The following is an 18,018-nucleotide window of genomic DNA, read 5'->3' as shown; positions in this document are numbered from 1 at the left end:
TATTATCCCATACTTTCTCTACCATGAGTACTTGAAAGATGTATCCTGTGCGAGTGCATATTTTACCAATGTGCTATTTCCTGCTTCTGTCAACAAAGCAACTCGTAAACATTTCTTCACTGAAATAGCTACTGCACCAGATTGCATATTGCACTCCCATCAGTTTACTGTACAAAAGTGCATAAGCACGATGGCTAATTAAAAAATGAGGGGCATCACAAATTTCTTGTATTTTATAAGTTTGTGTTTAACGTACATGTTTTCTACACACAGGTCATGTAGATAAGTAAAAATCACAGAGGCTCATCCGCATAAAGTGAACTACAAGCCCTGAAATGTCATTGCATTATATTATCAAGAGCCGTCTCAGGAATCTGTGAAAGTAAAAGGTGCCTTTACCAGTATCACTTATGCCATCTTGACAGCACAAGCTGCATGGGAAATCCCATCAAGAAAACTACAATAACTATGGTGGCTAGCTCTGGGTTAGTTCGGATCAAAAGCTTGAAAACCAAAACGTGTCTTCGCAGAGCTCTCTGTCTTGATTAGCAAAGCATTGGTATCACAGCTATGAGTCGCCACCTGTGCAGACATATCTTGTTCTGGCACACTGCACTCTAAAATAGAACTGACAAGAAACGCACGTGTCCAGCTCAATCAAGTTGGTGTCCAGTGGTATGGGGCCTGGAGCCTTGGGTTCACTGACAACTCGAATCGGGCTTGACTCTTCGGGTTTCGGGTGCATCAGGATGAAAGGCAGCTCAGCTACCAGGTCCCTGGGGCAGACAATGAAAAGTTTGCAGAAGACCTTATGCAAAAATCCAGAAGTTGTATTTTCCACACATTTGACATAGCGTAGCCAGTCTCATGCTTCAAGCACAAGCAATGCGCAAGTATTTCTTGTGGGCCTCTTCTCAGTGCTCCAAGCGAAAGCTCACTACCTCATTCGTGACAATTGGGGTGCGGGGAATCTCACTTGTGACATTTTGCAGCTATTATAACCACTATTTGCACCAATGAGGAACAGGCAACGTGTACTCATTCTGTTATCTCCTATGTTGAGACACAGACTACCTGCTGCACTTTGTTCTCGCTCTACTAGTTCCATTAAATATGTTAATGATAAAATGCTGACATTGTAAACCTGAGTGTCATAAAGCATGGTACTTTCTGATCAAAATGTCACGAAATTTAATTTTTGTCTGACCTAACGAGATAATGAAAGAGCTTGAAAGTTACTTAGGTTGCCCTTATAAAACTGACCTACCACACTTTTGTTCAAGTAAATCTCTAACCTTCACCAGAACTTTACAAGCAATAGGAAAAGACAAAATGTAAAAACTGACCCTCCAAGTGGCCCCAGGCAGAGCTTCACCTTGACCTTGTACTGCACGATGATGCCAAGGTTCTCTTTCTGTGCTGGGTCTGTGATTCTGCACACAATTTTCAGTGCAACCAGTTTGGATTGTGCTACAAACACGTATTGCAAAACTGGTGTCAGTTTGACATAAAAAAGAAAGACGAGAGTTTTAGTATAAAGTTCTAACTATGTACATTATTGAAAATCAAATGATGCCAAGGAAAGCATAGGAGAAATGAAATGTCCGCTTCGTGTGGCTGTACCCAACAAAAAATTGAGCCCCTCGGTATCTCCTATTCTTGTACATAACTACACATGTGACACATGTTCCTTGTCCGCACATTTGACAAGTTTACCTATTTTTCTCCGACTGAGCAGCATGCCTTCAATATTTGAATCCACATTCTACCAGCATCCGCTTGTGGCACTGTGGGTAGCGGAAAAGTTGTGCACATGTAAATGTGATAAATTACAGAATAGTGTTTGCCTCAGCTTGTTGGCTGCACATAGCACGAACTGGTTTTCAGCAGAAAGCACTGACCAGGACAGAAAAGGACGACACATACTGGGCTAGCAAATGAGCTGCCAGTCCAGTGTGTGTCATCGTCCCTTTCTGTCCTTGACAGTGCTTTTTGCTGGAAACCTTTTTCTGCTGTGATAAATTAACATGTTTGCGAGATCTTTGAATTGGCAGTTTCCTCAAAATTTCAAATCCACACACATGTAGGCACTGTCCTGGAACATAATATTTATGCATGTCATTCCTGTACACATACCTACACAAAGCTTACGAGAAAAAATCTTGGGGAGGACAACATTTTACAAAGGATGCAGTGGCTGTTTTTGATTTCAAGAAACAAAAATGAGCTCACATGGTGGATGAAGCAAGGTTGGTATCTTCATGCTTCAGCTGCCCATCCAACGCCAGACCCCGCTTGTCTTTGTTGTTAGCAAGCAGGGGCCGCAGGTAGTACACCTTGGAAAGTGTAAAGCCCGGACTCACTGGACACCCCTCCCTGGGAAAAGAGAGAGAGGATTTCTTTTACTGGTGTGGCATATTTTGCCACTTATGTGCATGATCACTTATGTGCATATGCTACTGCACGTGAAGAGGAGGGTCGGGGACAGAAAACTTCTAGAAGGGTGCGCTCAAGGAAAAGGAAACACTTTATAGAAAGCAAGTAGCATTATGGTATACAACTTTCCACAAAATTATGCAGAAGCCATTGAAGATAATTGTCGAAGTGAGTGAAGGTTCTCATTGTTCGACTGTCTTGGTCATCTCGCCATTGTCGAGGCTCTTGTCTTCTGGCTAAAGCAGCTCTACATGCTGCCTCACTCGTCGGTGATCAATGGGCCTGCTCCATTTGGAGACATCTCAGTAGTGTTACAGAATGTGCCAACCGCACTGACGCAGCAATGCACGGCACTGAGGTGTGTCTGTTCTGCTGTGACAGAGCGCAGGTGTGCATCCACTGCGGCGGGAATGACATCAGTGATGCAACCAATCACTCAGCGCCGTGCCTACATACACCTTCCCCCTTCCACAAAACTTCCTCTCAACATTCCATCTCGTCTCACAGTCTGACCTCAGCAGCATCAAAACTTGCCTAACTTTGAAAAGAAAGCTTTCCTTTAAAAGCTTATGGGCACAGCAGTTTCGTAACCACACTCTGGCAAGCGCTTGCTGATAGCACGGAAACACGCTGTCGCACATGAGGCTCCCAATGGCGACTGCCATAGCCAGAAGAGCGTGTGTCTCCAGCACTGCAAAATGGTAAATGCCTGTCATTGCCCTGGATGGCTAGGCTGGTAATATAATATTCTTCCAAACACAAGTGTCTTGAGTTGAGGCTCATAACAGGCACTGTCCTCAGATACTAATTCAGAAGCCTCTGTACATCTGTCCAGCAGATAAATTAGGCATATTAGCAGAGAAAATGAAGGCCAGACATTACTTTTGAATTTTATACCACATATGACATCAATTTAGGGTCAAATTACTTCACAGCTTTTAACATGTTTAGGTGTTTTTCTGCAGAAACAGCCTATACAAATTTATTCCATACTGCCACATTTTTTTTTTTTTTTTGCAATAACGTAATTCTCTTTTAACACTAACTAATTATGGCCGAATGTTGTCACAGTCTGTAATGCACTGGGAGTGTCCACAGAATTTTCAAAGTGCTGTTACCACCTGTTTCTCTGGCATATCAAGCTTCCACATTGTAAAATTCGTGCATTTAGTACTGTAGAAGCATAATCTACAAGCTTATCTTAAATAAATACCTTTAGTTTACAGCTGGAAGAATGGCTGTAGGTGCAGCTTCAATGTCAGAGGGACATTGGCACATGGAATTTTACTTTCATTAACGTGTCACAGCTGGAAAAATGTAATGATTGGATTCCAATACCATTCCATTCCTTTTCACGCTTCCTCATTGGTTCCAACCTATATGTTATATCAAAATCGACTAGTCCGAAGTAATGGATGGCAAGAACTGAGCAGAATTAGATGTAATTAATTATGGTATCATGGCTTTATATTGGACTAGCGCCATAATTCCTTTGTGCACTACTATGTTGAAGGAAGTGGGAAAAGGGGCATGGCAAGACACTGTTTTTGTTGTGGCGTGAACAGTGCAAAAAAAAAAGGGGGGGGGGGGGGGGATGGTGAGGAAATGACAAGACACATGCATCATTGATTCCTTGTGCAAGAACAAAGAGAATGCTCACTCGGAGTCGATTTCGGCCACTGTGCACTTGTACTGTGCCGTTGAAAAGAGGCAGATGTCCGCAAACTGGCGCACTGCAGCAGAAAGAAGAGCAACAGCCTTTTACCTGCTGCTTTTCAAGCTGTTTTGTCAATCTGCATGACTTGCAAGGCTACAGAACACTAATGGAATGCATCTTCTCTCTGTATCACATGCACATGGCTTCCAAGCTACAAGAGGCTCATCATCCAGGCATTTTACATTGATGCCACCTAATCTACTTGGAATGGCCTTCATTCAAGCTTTCTGATCACAAACACAGGCTCACAGCAATAAAGTCCACACCCCCGATTCATGTTAGCTGCACTGCACTGACAGTTGACATGTTCATTGGGGGGAAAAGAAAAAAAAATTGTTCTTGATGGAGCGCAGCCACGAGATTCTTGTTCTTAAAAAAAAAAAAAAAAAATGGAGTCTGGTTGTAATCCACTTTAGTCGCCTTCACATTTTACATTAAGAGACGTTGGGTGTATTTTGACATGATCATTTTCGTCAATGTCAGTTTCAGAACTTGTCGATTGGCAAATGTGCAAAAGTGCCTTTGGGAAAAACAATCTGTGCAAGCAATTTGTAGGTGGGCATTTTTTCAATGAAGTGTTCGTTTTACACAAGATGGTGTGCAAGAAAGTGCACTGACAGGGGTGTGAGGGCCTGAACACTCTCCAGCAATTTACCCTAGAAGGCAAACAACCTGCAAACCCTGTCAATGCTTCATGTTGTTCGCATTGACGAATGTGAGGATCTGATGGTGACATACTGAAGGGCAAGTTTCATGTTCGCACGGTAACTTGCAGCACCAAGGATAAGATGGGGGGGGGGGGGGAATAAACTGTTGTCTTTCTTTTTTCTTTGCCTCATCCTTAGTGCTTCAGCTAATGCTCCAATTGCTGGGGCAATTCGCATGTTTTAAAAGCATCAGACAGCAACTTTGTAGTGAAAATCAAACCTCTCAAGAGTTCAAACATACATGTTCAATGTGTTGTGTGTGGCAGAACAAGGTAAAAATAGCATGGTGCTGTCGACATACTCTTTTCACTGTGATGAGGCATCATGCAGGGCGTTGCATCATGCAAGTATACCACAGAAGGTTTTGGTTGCTCGACTATGAGAGCTATATCAGCAATGCACCTGTAGGTACCCTTTTTATGAAGGCATGTAGCTGAATGTGTATGATGTTGAAATTAGACTGATGTTTAAAGTCCCAAAACTGAGCAGTGGGTTATGAGATATGCCGTAGCAGAGGGCTCCGGATTAACTTTGCCACCTGGGATTCTTCAACGTGTACCCAAATCACGGTAGATGTATGTCTTTGCGTTCGACCCCCATTGGAATGCTGGGAGATGAACTTGTGTTCTCATGCTCAGCCACACAACATCACAGCCACCAAGTGACTGCAGTGAGTTATGACACTGTCTCAACACCTCGGATGCTATGCTGAAAGGGGCCATTTTCACCATGGTGCATACGTAGCTTAGGTATATTATAGCTATGTGAGGAATGAACACGTGGAACTGTCCGACGCCTGCTGGGGAATGAATGTGAAACGTACCAGAGACCTTGACCTTCTTCACAGTGCGGTTGGAGTTGTTTGCAATGTGAACATTGACAGCAATGTCCTCCCCGTGATGGTAGAGCTCCTTGTCGAGGGAGGCCTCCAGGTGCAGCTTGTTGGGTGACATGACAAACTCCTTGCTCACCTCCACGCTGGGTTGCTCTCCTTGCCGGCTGGGTGCATACATGATCTTGCGGATGGCCAAGCGCACAGAGTTCCTGCACCAGCATACTACCAAATTTAGAACAAAAAAAAAAGTAACCTTGTGCCAAAGTTGTGTTTCTCTCACAATGACAAATTGAAAGTGCACTACCCTTAGAGACCTGTCGATTTTTGTTCCCCCTTATTTCTAGCATAAAAGAAAGAACCCATATATTATGTTTAGCTCATTGATCTTAATCATCATAATAAGAATTCAGAGTGCAGTCACATAGATCCATGAATAGCAGTGCAATCATTAGTAAGGCATCATGCACAAAGATTATATGCTGCATGCTGGGCATCACATAGCCTCAGCTACAAAATACCCTTGTGCCAGATAAACTGTTCGTGTATCACCTTCATGTAGTCAAATTTTGGTACACAGTGTGAATTTTGTGCTTCACATTTGATTGTAGCTGGCACTCAATTATCCACACCTAGAATTACAAGCAGAATGCCACAGTTATTGTTATGGCATGCTTGGTGGAACGGTGGCATGGCGTTGATGCAAGCTCTGCTCACCGCTTATGAGGCTTGTCTTCGGGGCTGTCTGCAACATAGCCCTTGAGCTCATAGTCGACTCCGCAGGGCTTGCCTGTGTCCCCCGGAGCGGGCTGAAGGGTTACTGAAGCAGGACAGTGTGGCGGCAGCTCAAAGTAGAAGGGGTACGCATTGGGGCCCAGCTTGCGCAGTAGTCGCTCCTGCAGCCGTGTCAGTGGTCGTCCTGCAGTCTCTGCTAGAGGTGGGTAGATCTGCTCTGAGGCCAGGTAGAGGTCCTTGCGGAACGTCAGTCCCAGCACATCCAAGTCCTCACGGCCATACCGGAAGGCTGCCAGTACGTGTCCAAATACCTTTCGTTCCTTCACGTAGTCTGGGTCAATCAGGACTACGCCATCTGAAATGCAAGTGGCATTGTCAGTACCTTCTCCAGCGCTGCGTTTGAGGATGTGAAATGGCTGAGTCAAAATGACTTCTCCACTGATTTAACAGTCGGCAGAATAATTGGTACAGGATATGGCCATTGTGTGAACTTAGTACAAGGGCCTGGCACAATGAGTCAAGGCAAAATTTTCCAAAGTCCTCAGTCCCAAAGTAGCACCTCTGAAGTGCAGTGTCTACATTTGTAGAACAAGTACTGCTGCAGGCAGTATGAGTATCTCAAAATGATGATGGTCGTTGCAAGGCTGTTTTATACAGCAAAAGGTGTGAATTATTCAAACAAATACAAAACCTGCATTGAGGTTATTTACTGCAGCTCAAAGTGCCACGGGCACTCACCTATTGGATCAACGCTGGTGATGTGGTCCACAAAGTCCCTCTTTCCCAAGTACATCGTAATCTTGCCATTTGGTGAGCTCTTCTTGAATACCCTTCACAGAGAAAAAATTACCATACACCAAATAAGCCAGATGGGTACAGGCAGCTGAGAAAACTGTATGCATGTTAAATTCAAATCACTGAGCAGCAGACAATGTCTGTAATGGTTTGGTAGCCCCAGTATTGGTGATGACCCTCACTGCATAACTAAGTAGGCAATGAAGTTTACAAGCAAAATCACTAAACCTTGAGACTACACAGTGCTATATTGTCTCATTAAATTTCTGGACAGATTTTGTGCATAATGCATAGTACAAATCACTGGGTTATGTTGTTCTTGCTATGTAGCCAAATAGGCCATTTGCGCAGTCGTAACTTTCTGTGCTAAGCCATAAGTAGAGCAAAATAATTTGCCTGAACTAGATTCCAGTACTCACTATCAATCCCTTAAAGGGGAGCACCACATGCTACAAAAAGCAATGTAGTAAATACCACGGTCACTTTTGAGCAATTTGTTCTGCTTCATGCACATACCGTGTGCCCCCTTGCCTCTTGGCTGACTCTTCTGCAGCAGCAGCCTCCGTTCCAGTTGTGCATGCCGGTGTGTCGTCCATGCTCACAAAGCTGACCGTTGCGAGAAATCTGGAAATAATGCTGCCATTGAGAACTCCATTTGTCAACAGCAAGACTGGCTGCACTAAGCTGAAATTCATTGTAACAGAAAATGCATTCTGGCATGTGCTGAAACAGATGCATGACTACAAGGCCATAGTGAGAATGAACAATAAGCGCGAAGTCGATGAACTGAGCTGATTTTTTTTATTCAGACAACAGCCACAGTACAGTGCAGTTGTCTACAGATGCTGCTGCAAAGTTAAGCAAATGCCTGACTGCATTATACAGGGTGTTTCAGCTAATTCACACCAAGCTTTGAAAATTCTACATGTGCATTACAAGAATGAAACCAACTCAGTAGTGTTCACTGTCCTCGTGAGGAACTCAAAGTATTTTTAACTATGAGCAAGGGTAATTAAGAATAATTCATGTCTGTTGAAACAATGAGGAAAATGGAGCCAGGTGAAGTGCTATACGTAATGCATGAAAATTCTTGAAGCTCTGTCAGCAGTCTTGCTGTTGAAGGTTGACGAACACTGTAAAGGGCAAGAAGATTTTGGCGGCGAATGGCAACCTATCAGAGATGACTGGTGTGGCTATTGCCTATCATAACTGCTTGCGCCTTCATGCCTTTGGTATGCATGCAGCATTAATCATTCATTGGTAGTAAGTTTGAGGGTACTAATGTCGCTGCATGCAAGTGCCTAGTCCACGTGGTACTTTTTAAACTTTGCAGCCCAGAAAAATTAAAACCACTTCATCTATCATCACGGAAATTGTTCGCCGGTGCCTTCTGATGCTATTACTTCTCAAGTAGGCCTCGCGCACCATACTATCGGGCACATACATATGTGCCAATTTTTATGCTTGTGGCAGCATGTATCAAGAGAATAAGGAATGGGAGGACGACTCTGGAATAATGCCTACCAGCTGGAGTTCTCTGTTATAACGTGCACATAATGCACGGCAGACGAGCGTTTTTGTATTCCGCCCCCTTTACAATCCAACCACCGAGGTCGGGATCCGAACCTTCGACCTCGTTGCACAGCAACAAAACGCCATACAACGCTGCCCTGCGAGACATCACGAAAAGAACATCACGAGGATGTCAACAAAGCAGCGATCTGGTTCCTCTGCTTCATGCACATGGAACCTATCGACGACGCATTCTTGGCGTGGCGGTGTCCCTTTTCCGCTGCGAGAGTTCCGCTCTATCTTTGATTCCACCAGAAAACACGCTCGCTTGTACCGAATTACGTGCGGCCATTGCCGGTCTGGGCCGCGATTTTGTAGCGATGCCATTTCGCGCTTCCTCAGTGGTCTGCGCGCATTATGAACCGGATCAGCCGGCCGGCGCGCGCTAGCAAGCGCGTACTCCACACCGGCTGTGTCTTCCGGACGGCGTCGCGCGGAGGCAGGCGAAGGCCAATCAGAGGCGGACATTGGAAAAGCTGCTCCTACTGGGTTCTCTTTTCTAGTTGGCTGACCAGAAATGCCTCATCTCACGAACCATGTGCCGTGCAGCACCGGCTGCACGGCATAGTTCGCGGCATACAGTAGTACCATCGGTAGTACCATCAGCGCATAAATTGAAACGCGAACATGAAACAACTGATCAAAACGGGATGTGTAATCTCTATTTGGCTGGTTTAGGAGTATTCGTTGTAGTATTCCTACGACTTTGGAGAGATCTGAACTAAGCCACCGTGACAAGTGCAGACAAACCTGGAAATGGAACGCAGTGATGTTTGCGACTTGTTCGCGCCTTTGGTAACCGACGATCAGCCGCTGGGAATCATCCAGTGCACGTACTTAATTTGAACTCTCGTGTCCTCTCTTTCACTCCGACCTCCCTTTACCCGCGTGGAGGGTAGCAAACTGTACAAAGCCTACATAACCTCCCCCCCCTTCCCTCTCTCTCTCTCTCTCTCTACTGAACACTGGCAATGTAAAACATGCAGCAGCGATTTACAGCCGGCTGTGGCACATCCCACATCCAGGCTGACAGACTCTCGTTACAACATCTTACCGAAGTTATACATGCAGTCCCTTGAAATGCCAAACTGCACGAGCACCGAAGCAACTGCGCGGTTGCTGGAACCTCAGGGGGCGGCGAGCTCGATCGCTCCCATGCAGATGCCGTGAATCAAATATCTTCAAGCTCGTGTACACCTTGCAGTGTGATCGTCGATATTGCTGCACTCGGGCAGTGACTATAGGTGTTTCTACAGAAGGCCTAACTGTTGGGCTAGTTGGTCTGACATGTTGACTGGAAAAGCGCGAATAAATTGGCAAAGACACATGGAATTAACAGACGAGGACAAGCGCTACGATCAACTCTTTTTTTCTGTTTCTAAAACGCCTGCGACTGAGTCGGATTACAGTTCGTGACTGACACGTCACTCGGTGGCCGCATACGTCCTTGCATTTGGAGGCGTCTCGTAAATACTAAGCCCTTCGTCCGCGGCCCCCCGTTTCACTTCGGGCGTCAGCACGTCGCCCACATCGTATCCAGCGCACACGCAACCCGAAGCGGAAACGCCATTTCCGTGCCAATCTGTGATGTGCTACAGTGCGGGTTCAATCTTGTGGCTCGTGCGCGGGTTCAATCTTCTGCGAGCCTTCGCATTAGCTTTCTTGTCGTTCCTTTCAGACAGCGGTGAGAGTGAAATGAGTGAATGCGAGCGAGGCAAAGATATTTCGCTTAAAGCTTATCCGCCGTTCGCGCGTCCACAGAGCTTACGCAGGATCGCCAGTGTCTCGGGCGTATACGTAATCTATTTTGAGGACAGACGCGTGTGCTGGCGTATGCGATACGTTCGCGTCGATGTGACAGGCGGTTTCAGTCCCGCGGACCTACCACAGCCCCTGGAGACCGCTGGCTGTCTTTCAGATAGGCACGGAGTAAACACGACAGCCCGCGCCCACACGTCTGCAAAGAAAGTCGATAATTCGATATCGGCTATGACTGCTCAGCTATGGAGAGAGACAAGGCGAAGGCGGAGGCGCCATGTACGACGCCTGGCGAAAACGGAGTCTTTATTTAGCATTTCTTTTTCTCTGTTGTGACAGCAGTGAGCGCTCTTCTGCCCACGGACTTTGCGCTAAAGAAAATATATACGGAGCCGTAATGCGTAGAAAAAAAAAAAAAATTCTACCCCGCCGGGCGCCACACAGGATCATGCACCGGACTCTCTCCTCTACCAGACCTGGGGTACCGGTATGGTGTAGAATTAAACGCGCGCGCCAGGATGAGGTGAAGATTCAGAGGAATACCATCCCGCGCAATGTACGTATAACAAGAAAGCGTATGAGAAAATATGTCGAAGAAGCAAAAAGACTGCTTCAAAAGCCGTACCGTGTCCGTACCTGCACGCGCGATCTCAAAGGGCATGACAGTACCTCACTAGTACACCAGCTAAACGAAAGGTGGAGTCTGAAGCAAGTCTAATTATATACAGCCATCTTGGCGCACAACGCAGACGTGAGATGTTGAGCTTCACGTGATTGTACGACTACCGCAGTGAATATTAATTCCGGGCGACATTAATCCGCTTTTTTGTGCTGTTTACAGCCCCCGTGCTTCATTAACATTCCAGGCCTGCACGTGGTACTAGCGGCCGTCAAAGTCGGTCCTTGCCTGCGTGCGTAGTGAATCCCTTCGTAGATAGCAAGAGGCCAGTACGCTTTGAGCAGCGGCGGCACACGTACACGCAAAGCCATCGGCCCATACACTTAAAGCTGGACACCCCGACTACGCTTGGCGCGTTCAACTTTTCTACAAAACATCGTTTTCAATCGCAACGTTAGCCTGCCTAGTTTATACGCCACGTCACATGACGCGCAGACCAGGCAAGTCACCTATAGGCGGTGTTTTAATTTACCCGCCAAAGAACGCTCGTCAAAGCTGACTTCTCCTGCAGTAAGACGTTTTGTGCGGAGAAGCCCGCTCCACTCATTCACTTCGTTGTACGGGCGATAAATTTTGTAAATTTTGTCTTGTTAACACTTATGTACAGGTGCAGCTATGAACGCCACAAGGGTAACGGTAAGCGTCGCCGTGAATAAACTGACAAACGGGCATCAGCCCGAGTTTGAAAATGGCCCCCTTCGATATACTAAGACAGGCGCTCAACTGAGTGCAGTCCAGAACGTCGGGATTAGGATATATCGCCGTCCGTATCTGTGAAGCCACAGAAGCATTAATGCGTTCGCATTAGGAGCGTCAAAGTGGAAAAAAGTGTACGTGTGTGAAGGGTGGGAAGCCGGGCACGCGGTAGAGGGGGGGATGGAAGAACTTAGAAAACGGCGCGCGCGCGCGCGCGCGCGTGTGTGTGTGTGCGTGTGCGTGTACGTACGTACGGTGCGAATGACGGTGGTCGGCTATGGATCACCGTCAGTTGCACTTCGCTCCTCGAAGAGGCAGGACGCGTATCGAGTGAGCTCCTGAACAACACTTTGCAATGTGGTGAACGCAGTTTAAATCATGGATCCGGGACCTCGAAGAGGTGCGACGTAATGCCAACGGATTTTTCTCGCATTTATCGCTAAATCGGCACTATTTTTTTTTAAATAATGAATTGATACCGCTGTTGCTTCTTTTGGGATTCCGGTAGATTAGTGCACACAAAGAGAAGACGCTACAAAGCTGACAGAAGTACAAAACTGCATGCTACAAAGCAGGAACTGAACACGTTCTACTGGAAACAAATGAGGAAGAAGAAAAGAACAAGCACGACGCAGGTAAGGTCAATGAATTTTCTGTAACATCGCTAATAATGCCATTCCATTCATGTATTGAGTTGACATGGACATAGTGAACTCGACAAAACTGCTCTTGATGTGGATCAGTGTTGGTAACCTTTCTTAACAGAAAGTCGCGAGGTCGCGGTCCAAAACACTCCACTTTTCAGCGAAAAGTCGCTAGGTGATGACTTCCTTGAAATTTTGTTCCGCGTTTCATTGTTCCTAGACGTACGTCCTCAACATTTTGCGCTGTATAATTTCAAATTACCATCCGCGGTGCCGAGTCAACGGTTTGAGTATGAAAAGGGAAAGTAACCCCGGTTTTCTACAACGGTGTCGCATCTTATAAGATGGTTGTTTGCTCAGAAAAGCAGCTTTACTGCACCCACATGGCTCACTAATAAGCTCTTCGCTATGCATATGAAGCAGCGACCAATGAAGGCGCATATCAAATTAGAGACAAAGCATTACATCCAAAGTCCTCTGAGAAATATTTATAGGGCAACTCACTGGCCATTTACGTCACTAAAAAAAGTCGCTAACACTTCAAAACGGCAATTTTGTCGTTTACGTGGCTAAAAACTACCTAAATTTAGCGACCTGCTCGCAAAGTTACCAACACTGATATTAATGTTTCTGGATATCGAACATCTGGGTATTTCAAAAGTGCGATAGATTTGCGAAAGCCATGTTATTTGGCAAATGAGAGCCGCCGTAGAAAAACTCGCTATGCAGCCGACCATTCACTGCACTTTATCTACAGTGAAACCGCCGCATCTCTAGATAGCAGTAAGAGGAATCTGCGAACAGTCGTGTTCTTTAACTCATGGCGCAGTAACGCGGAGACGCTTCCTGTTCCGCACTGTGGATTATTTGACGCTCAGTGGAAAACGGTAAGGAACTTAAATTACAGGAGGCAATCAAGGAAGGACAAATTCATGGATGCAAATGCGAAGCCACCAGGCCCGCGAACACGTGTTCAGTGGGATCGCGATATGGGAAAAAAAAAAAAAAAACGGCATAAAGACGGTCGCCAGCTTAAACATTTACATCGAATTCTCGCGCTGAAGCGCCATGTTTTTTTTTTTTTTTTTTTTTTTTTTTTTTTAAGGAAAAGCCAGTCATACGGTGGTGCCGTTCGTTCTATATACATACCTCGCGTGCGGCGCATTTGCGTTCGTATATCCCACCTTACTTTCTCCTCTTAGCTGGATCACATTTCTCACAGTCTCAAAATTTGTTCGATGTATGGCGAAATTCGATGTACGCGACTCAGGCATACCGCAATGTCACTGCATGCAGCAAGCGCAGTGCAGATGACTTGAAATTCCGCAGAAGCGAAGCTTCGCACTGTAAGCAATGCGTCGTAGCTGAGAGAGCACATATATGTTGAAAAAGGGAAGACCAAAAAAAAAAAAAAAAAGTCGGATCACCTCACCAATAATGTCCCGAGATAAGCTTCCCCCGATAAGCTGAGTACCCAACCTTTGAGGCACCGCCTCCCGCCATGTTTCTGCTAACACGGTCCGATATCTGACATTTGCGAGATAAGAGCTCAAAGTAAAAGCGCATCCAGGGGGACTGCTTCACAGACAAGCCACAACACCATGCGCGTGCCAGCAATCACGCGGTCTCTGTGCGGAAGCGGCGCGCGGCCTTCTCGCCCCCCCCTCCAACCTTTCGCTTCTCAATCAGCGTCCAGAGTGAGCGCTTGAGAGGACGCGTTATTTCCGATGCGCCGTGTTTCCATTACGGCTACGTCGTCTCGGGCGTAAACATTCAGTTTGCCGGCGTCTGGCTCTCATCTGGGCTCCGCGGCGTCAACAAGAGGACGAGGCCTGCAGGTCGCTCACTCGCCAGCCTGCAGAATGGTGGCGGTGCGCTCCGCGCTAAGAGAACACGCGTATATACCAAGCGCCTCGATCCCTCCCCAGGATGCAGAGGGCATGCAGAGAGCTTTTTTTTTTTTTTTTTTCCGCGTTTCAGGTCTGAAACAACATTTGTCGAGGGACGTAACTTGCGGAAACCCACAGGGAGCGCATTTCCGACGTATTTTCGGCGTCTCATGCAGAGCGCGTTTATACGCCAAGCAAATGACAGAGGCGCGGGAGTGATGTCGACCGAAGTCCACTCCGAGCGGAAACCGCGTGACACGTATTTCGGCTAAAGTTTTAGATTGCCCACAAACGTATTACACTTTTCGCGGAATACGCGGTTACCGGAAGGAAACGTAGACGTGCGCAGCACTGTTGATGGCGCCATCTGGTGACGTTGAGTTCAACGTTGACAGCATATATATACACAAACAAGGAAGTCTGTGTCAATATGTGGGTATGCGTACCTGGTAAAAGGTAGCACAATATACATTAGCACACGTGAAAAGGAGACCTCGTTCGCAAATGCACACGAAAAACGCCGACTCTGAAATGCAGTCTATTAAACCAGCAAGCGAGGACGAAAGAGAAGGAACGCTCCCCCGTCTTTCCATTAGAGAGAATATGCTGCTAGGTTAGTTGAATGACCATTGTGATATCCGGTGCTAAGACGCGACAAACGAATATAGACAGGACAAGACTAGAGCGCGCTGTACCGTCTGGTTCATTCATTTGTCGCGTCCACGCGCTGGAAACATCACTCTCCCTTTCCACTGTCTTCAAAGTACCACTTCTGCTGACGCGAAAGGTTATTTAGGCGCGGCTTGCAGACGGTACAGACTTGGGAAGTTGATTTGGGACCTCACGCACTTGTGGTAGCACGGATCAGTCAACACCAATGTCGTACAGCTCAGTACATGCATGGAGTATAAACGAGGGGAAAGCTTGAAATAAAAACCACGTGGCCCGCCCGCACGGGGCACGTTGTCCAAACCTCAGCGCAAAACTAAATACTAAAAAAAGGCCTTTCGTAAAGGCGTGAAAAAGCTCCCACCACTGTTTCAGCGCTCACCGACAAATGTGTGTGTTTGTGTGACGTCCTGAAAAGCACATGCACGCAATTTGGAAAGTTCAAAGCGGCAGCTGCGCGATGCCAGACGACTCGCTGACAGATTGACGCGCCGAAAGACCAGTGTCATGTCACATCGCATGTCAAGTTAACGATATTTCCGTGTTCCACCCAAGCCCAGTCTCACTCACAAAAACAGTATACTTCTCCGGGGAAAAAAAAAAAAAAAAAAAATCTCGTCTCGCGGTCAGACCAGTAGGAAAGCACAACGCCCGCAATGCGCGTACCCGCAAATTCTTCACTAGAGTTACCGCCACTTTTCGCACAGCGATGTCCGCGGCAAACATCGAAGCCGCGGCCTTTCCTGGCTTCGACCGCCGTCGGCTTTCTTCGTAGTTACTCCCTCACTCCTGACTGTGCCACGGCGGAACTTCTTTATGCGTTTACCGAGTTGTATTCGAGGCACTCTCGCTTCCTATTATTACCGCACAGCCGCTATAGGAGTCACCTCCCAGCGTTTTCCATTGCCACCACCATGCCCGCTCGCCTTTCAGGCTGCCAGCCTTTTCCCGCCGCTGCATAAAAGGCGGCGCAGGATGTGCCCACTCGGCACTATGCGCCGCACTTGTCATTCAGCAAGCTCGAGATTCACTGCAGTTGTTTACATCGCGATTTCGGAAAGCGCGCTTCACTGATTTTTGCTTTTTCGTTCTGGCTTTCCTGCGAGGGTGTTATTCCTTCGACACTGCTCGCTGCCTTTACGCCCTCACTCCTTCCTCTGCCGGCCGGCTTCTCCAGTGAAAAGCCAACGGTCCCACTGAGCAGACGACGAAGAAGGAGAATCAGCAGACGTGCAATCACACGTGAACAGCGGGCGTAAGAAGAAGCAAAATAAAGAATACCCGGCCGCCACTCTTGCCACGAAATCAGCGCGAAACTAAATAAAAAAAGTGGCAGTGAGGAAGCAGACGAAAAGGGCACGGAAGAAAGGAAGCAGTCTATATAGCACCGACATTTCCTTTCTGTGTGCCTGTTTCGATTTTTTTCTCTCATTCATTCGGTCACCTTCCGATGCTCGGTCCATCCCTCATAGCAGTTTACGCCATTGTGTGCAAACAACAACAAAGCGACAAGCGCGCCGTTTGCCATACATAGCGCGCGTGTACGAAATGCTCGCCAACAAAGGACCTGCTGTCCTATACGGCAGCGCAACGCCGGTCGAATGCATGCGCGCTCGCTCGCTCTCTTGCTCGCGCGCACACACACAGACACACATACACACACGGAGCTCGCATTTTCTGACGCCATATCTGTCCCCGCGCCGTGCGACGATCGAGCAGTCAACATTCACCGCCACAACGTCAAAGGAGTTGCCACACGCAGGCCCACTGTGCCCGCCACCTCCGGGAAGTCCAAAAAAAGAGCAGCGCGCGAGTGCTAAAGTGATGCACTTGCGGCACACACACGTCACGGAAAAGCCGGGCATACAACAACATCTGCCGTCACACCACGCGGCGTCGATCCCTAAACCACACGTAACTGTCACAGCTACTCGCAGTCCGTCTTGCGCGCATCTGCGTCCGTCATACGAACCGCGGCTCTGACAGCTTCCACACCACGACTCGCGCTTCTGTTGTTATTTACAGGAACACTGAAGAGCGACAGTAAATCAGTTGAAACCACGGTGAATCATTGTTTCGAGAATATATCTGCGTTTATTTGGAGGAAAAAGTCGCAGTCTCGCCCGAAAGCCGAAGCATTGATCGCGACAGCAAATTATTAGACAGCTATACGCAGTAAGTTTAGTAGTTTTATCATCTGCATCAACTGCTGTAAACATTGGCTTTCTTACTAAATTGACAAGCACGGTGTCACGCGCCGCACAGGCAAACATGAACACAATTCACTCGATGAGCGTGTACACTCGATGTCAGAATGCTGGCGTGATGAAGAGCGGCAGCAGCGGCGAGCCGAATTCCCCTTTGCGCTGCCTCTCGCTTCAACGCGCGCACTAGGCGTGCGAGAACGCAGCGCACACGAAGCCATCAGCTTCCTCAGGCCTGCTAACCTTCGAACCCGCCGCGCATTATCGCTAAGACAGGACGCGCGCGGCCGCGTTCAGCCGAGCCGTGCGCAGCCGGAGCAGAAGTGAAATCGCGCGCTCCATAAAAAAATTATATATATTTCTTACGCCACACGCCACAGGTAGACGACGTGATCAACGGAGACTAGAAGCTTCGACAATAGTAGTAGTAGTAGAGATTGAGGCAATATGCGCGAAGGCTACGGTGTCGAGAGAGAGGAGAGAGACGAGAGCGACAGCCCGAGCGTGCGCCAACGGATGAGTCACCACCCTCCTCGAAGGCGATTGGGCGGCCGCGGTCGAAAACGCGAGAAATGTCTAGAAGATTCGCAGGTTTTGTTCATGCTATGGGAGCCTGACTCCGCCAGAAAGTTCGAGAAACGCCGGCGAAGGCGATAAAAGAATCTTTTAGACGTTTATAAACTGC

General features: G+C 47.3%; 1 protein-coding gene across 2 annotated transcripts in view; it reads right to left on the bottom strand.

The window, feature by feature from the left end:
* The window catches only part of LOC119442724 (beta-arrestin-1), a 33,738-nt gene that overhangs the window by 1,962 nt on the left and 13,758 nt on the right, over window positions 1–18,018 (bottom strand). For both annotated transcript variants that reach the window (XM_037707707.2, XM_037707706.2), the window contains exons 2-9: window positions 7,739–7,846; window positions 7,166–7,257; window positions 6,410–6,782; window positions 5,684–5,904; window positions 4,097–4,169; window positions 2,233–2,376; window positions 1,347–1,433; window positions 645–776 (exon numbers count right to left, since the gene is read on the bottom strand). In XM_037707707.2, coding sequence (XP_037563635.1) covers window positions 645–776; window positions 1,347–1,433; window positions 2,233–2,376; window positions 4,097–4,169; window positions 5,684–5,904; window positions 6,410–6,782; window positions 7,166–7,257; window positions 7,739–7,818 — 1,202 coding nt within the window. In that variant the 5' untranslated portion in view covers window positions 7,819–7,846. The remainder of the gene's footprint in view (window positions 1–644; window positions 777–1,346; window positions 1,434–2,232; window positions 2,377–4,096; window positions 4,170–5,683; window positions 5,905–6,409; window positions 6,783–7,165; window positions 7,258–7,738; window positions 7,847–18,018) is intronic.

This window comes from Dermacentor silvarum, chromosome 2 (genome assembly GCF_013339745.2).
Source record: "Dermacentor silvarum isolate Dsil-2018 chromosome 2, BIME_Dsil_1.4, whole genome shotgun sequence".
Taxonomy (NCBI): Eukaryota; Metazoa; Arthropoda; class Arachnida; order Ixodida; family Ixodidae; genus Dermacentor; species Dermacentor silvarum.
Note: the sequence above shows the minus strand (reverse complement) of the source record. Positions and strands in the feature narration are given on the sequence as shown.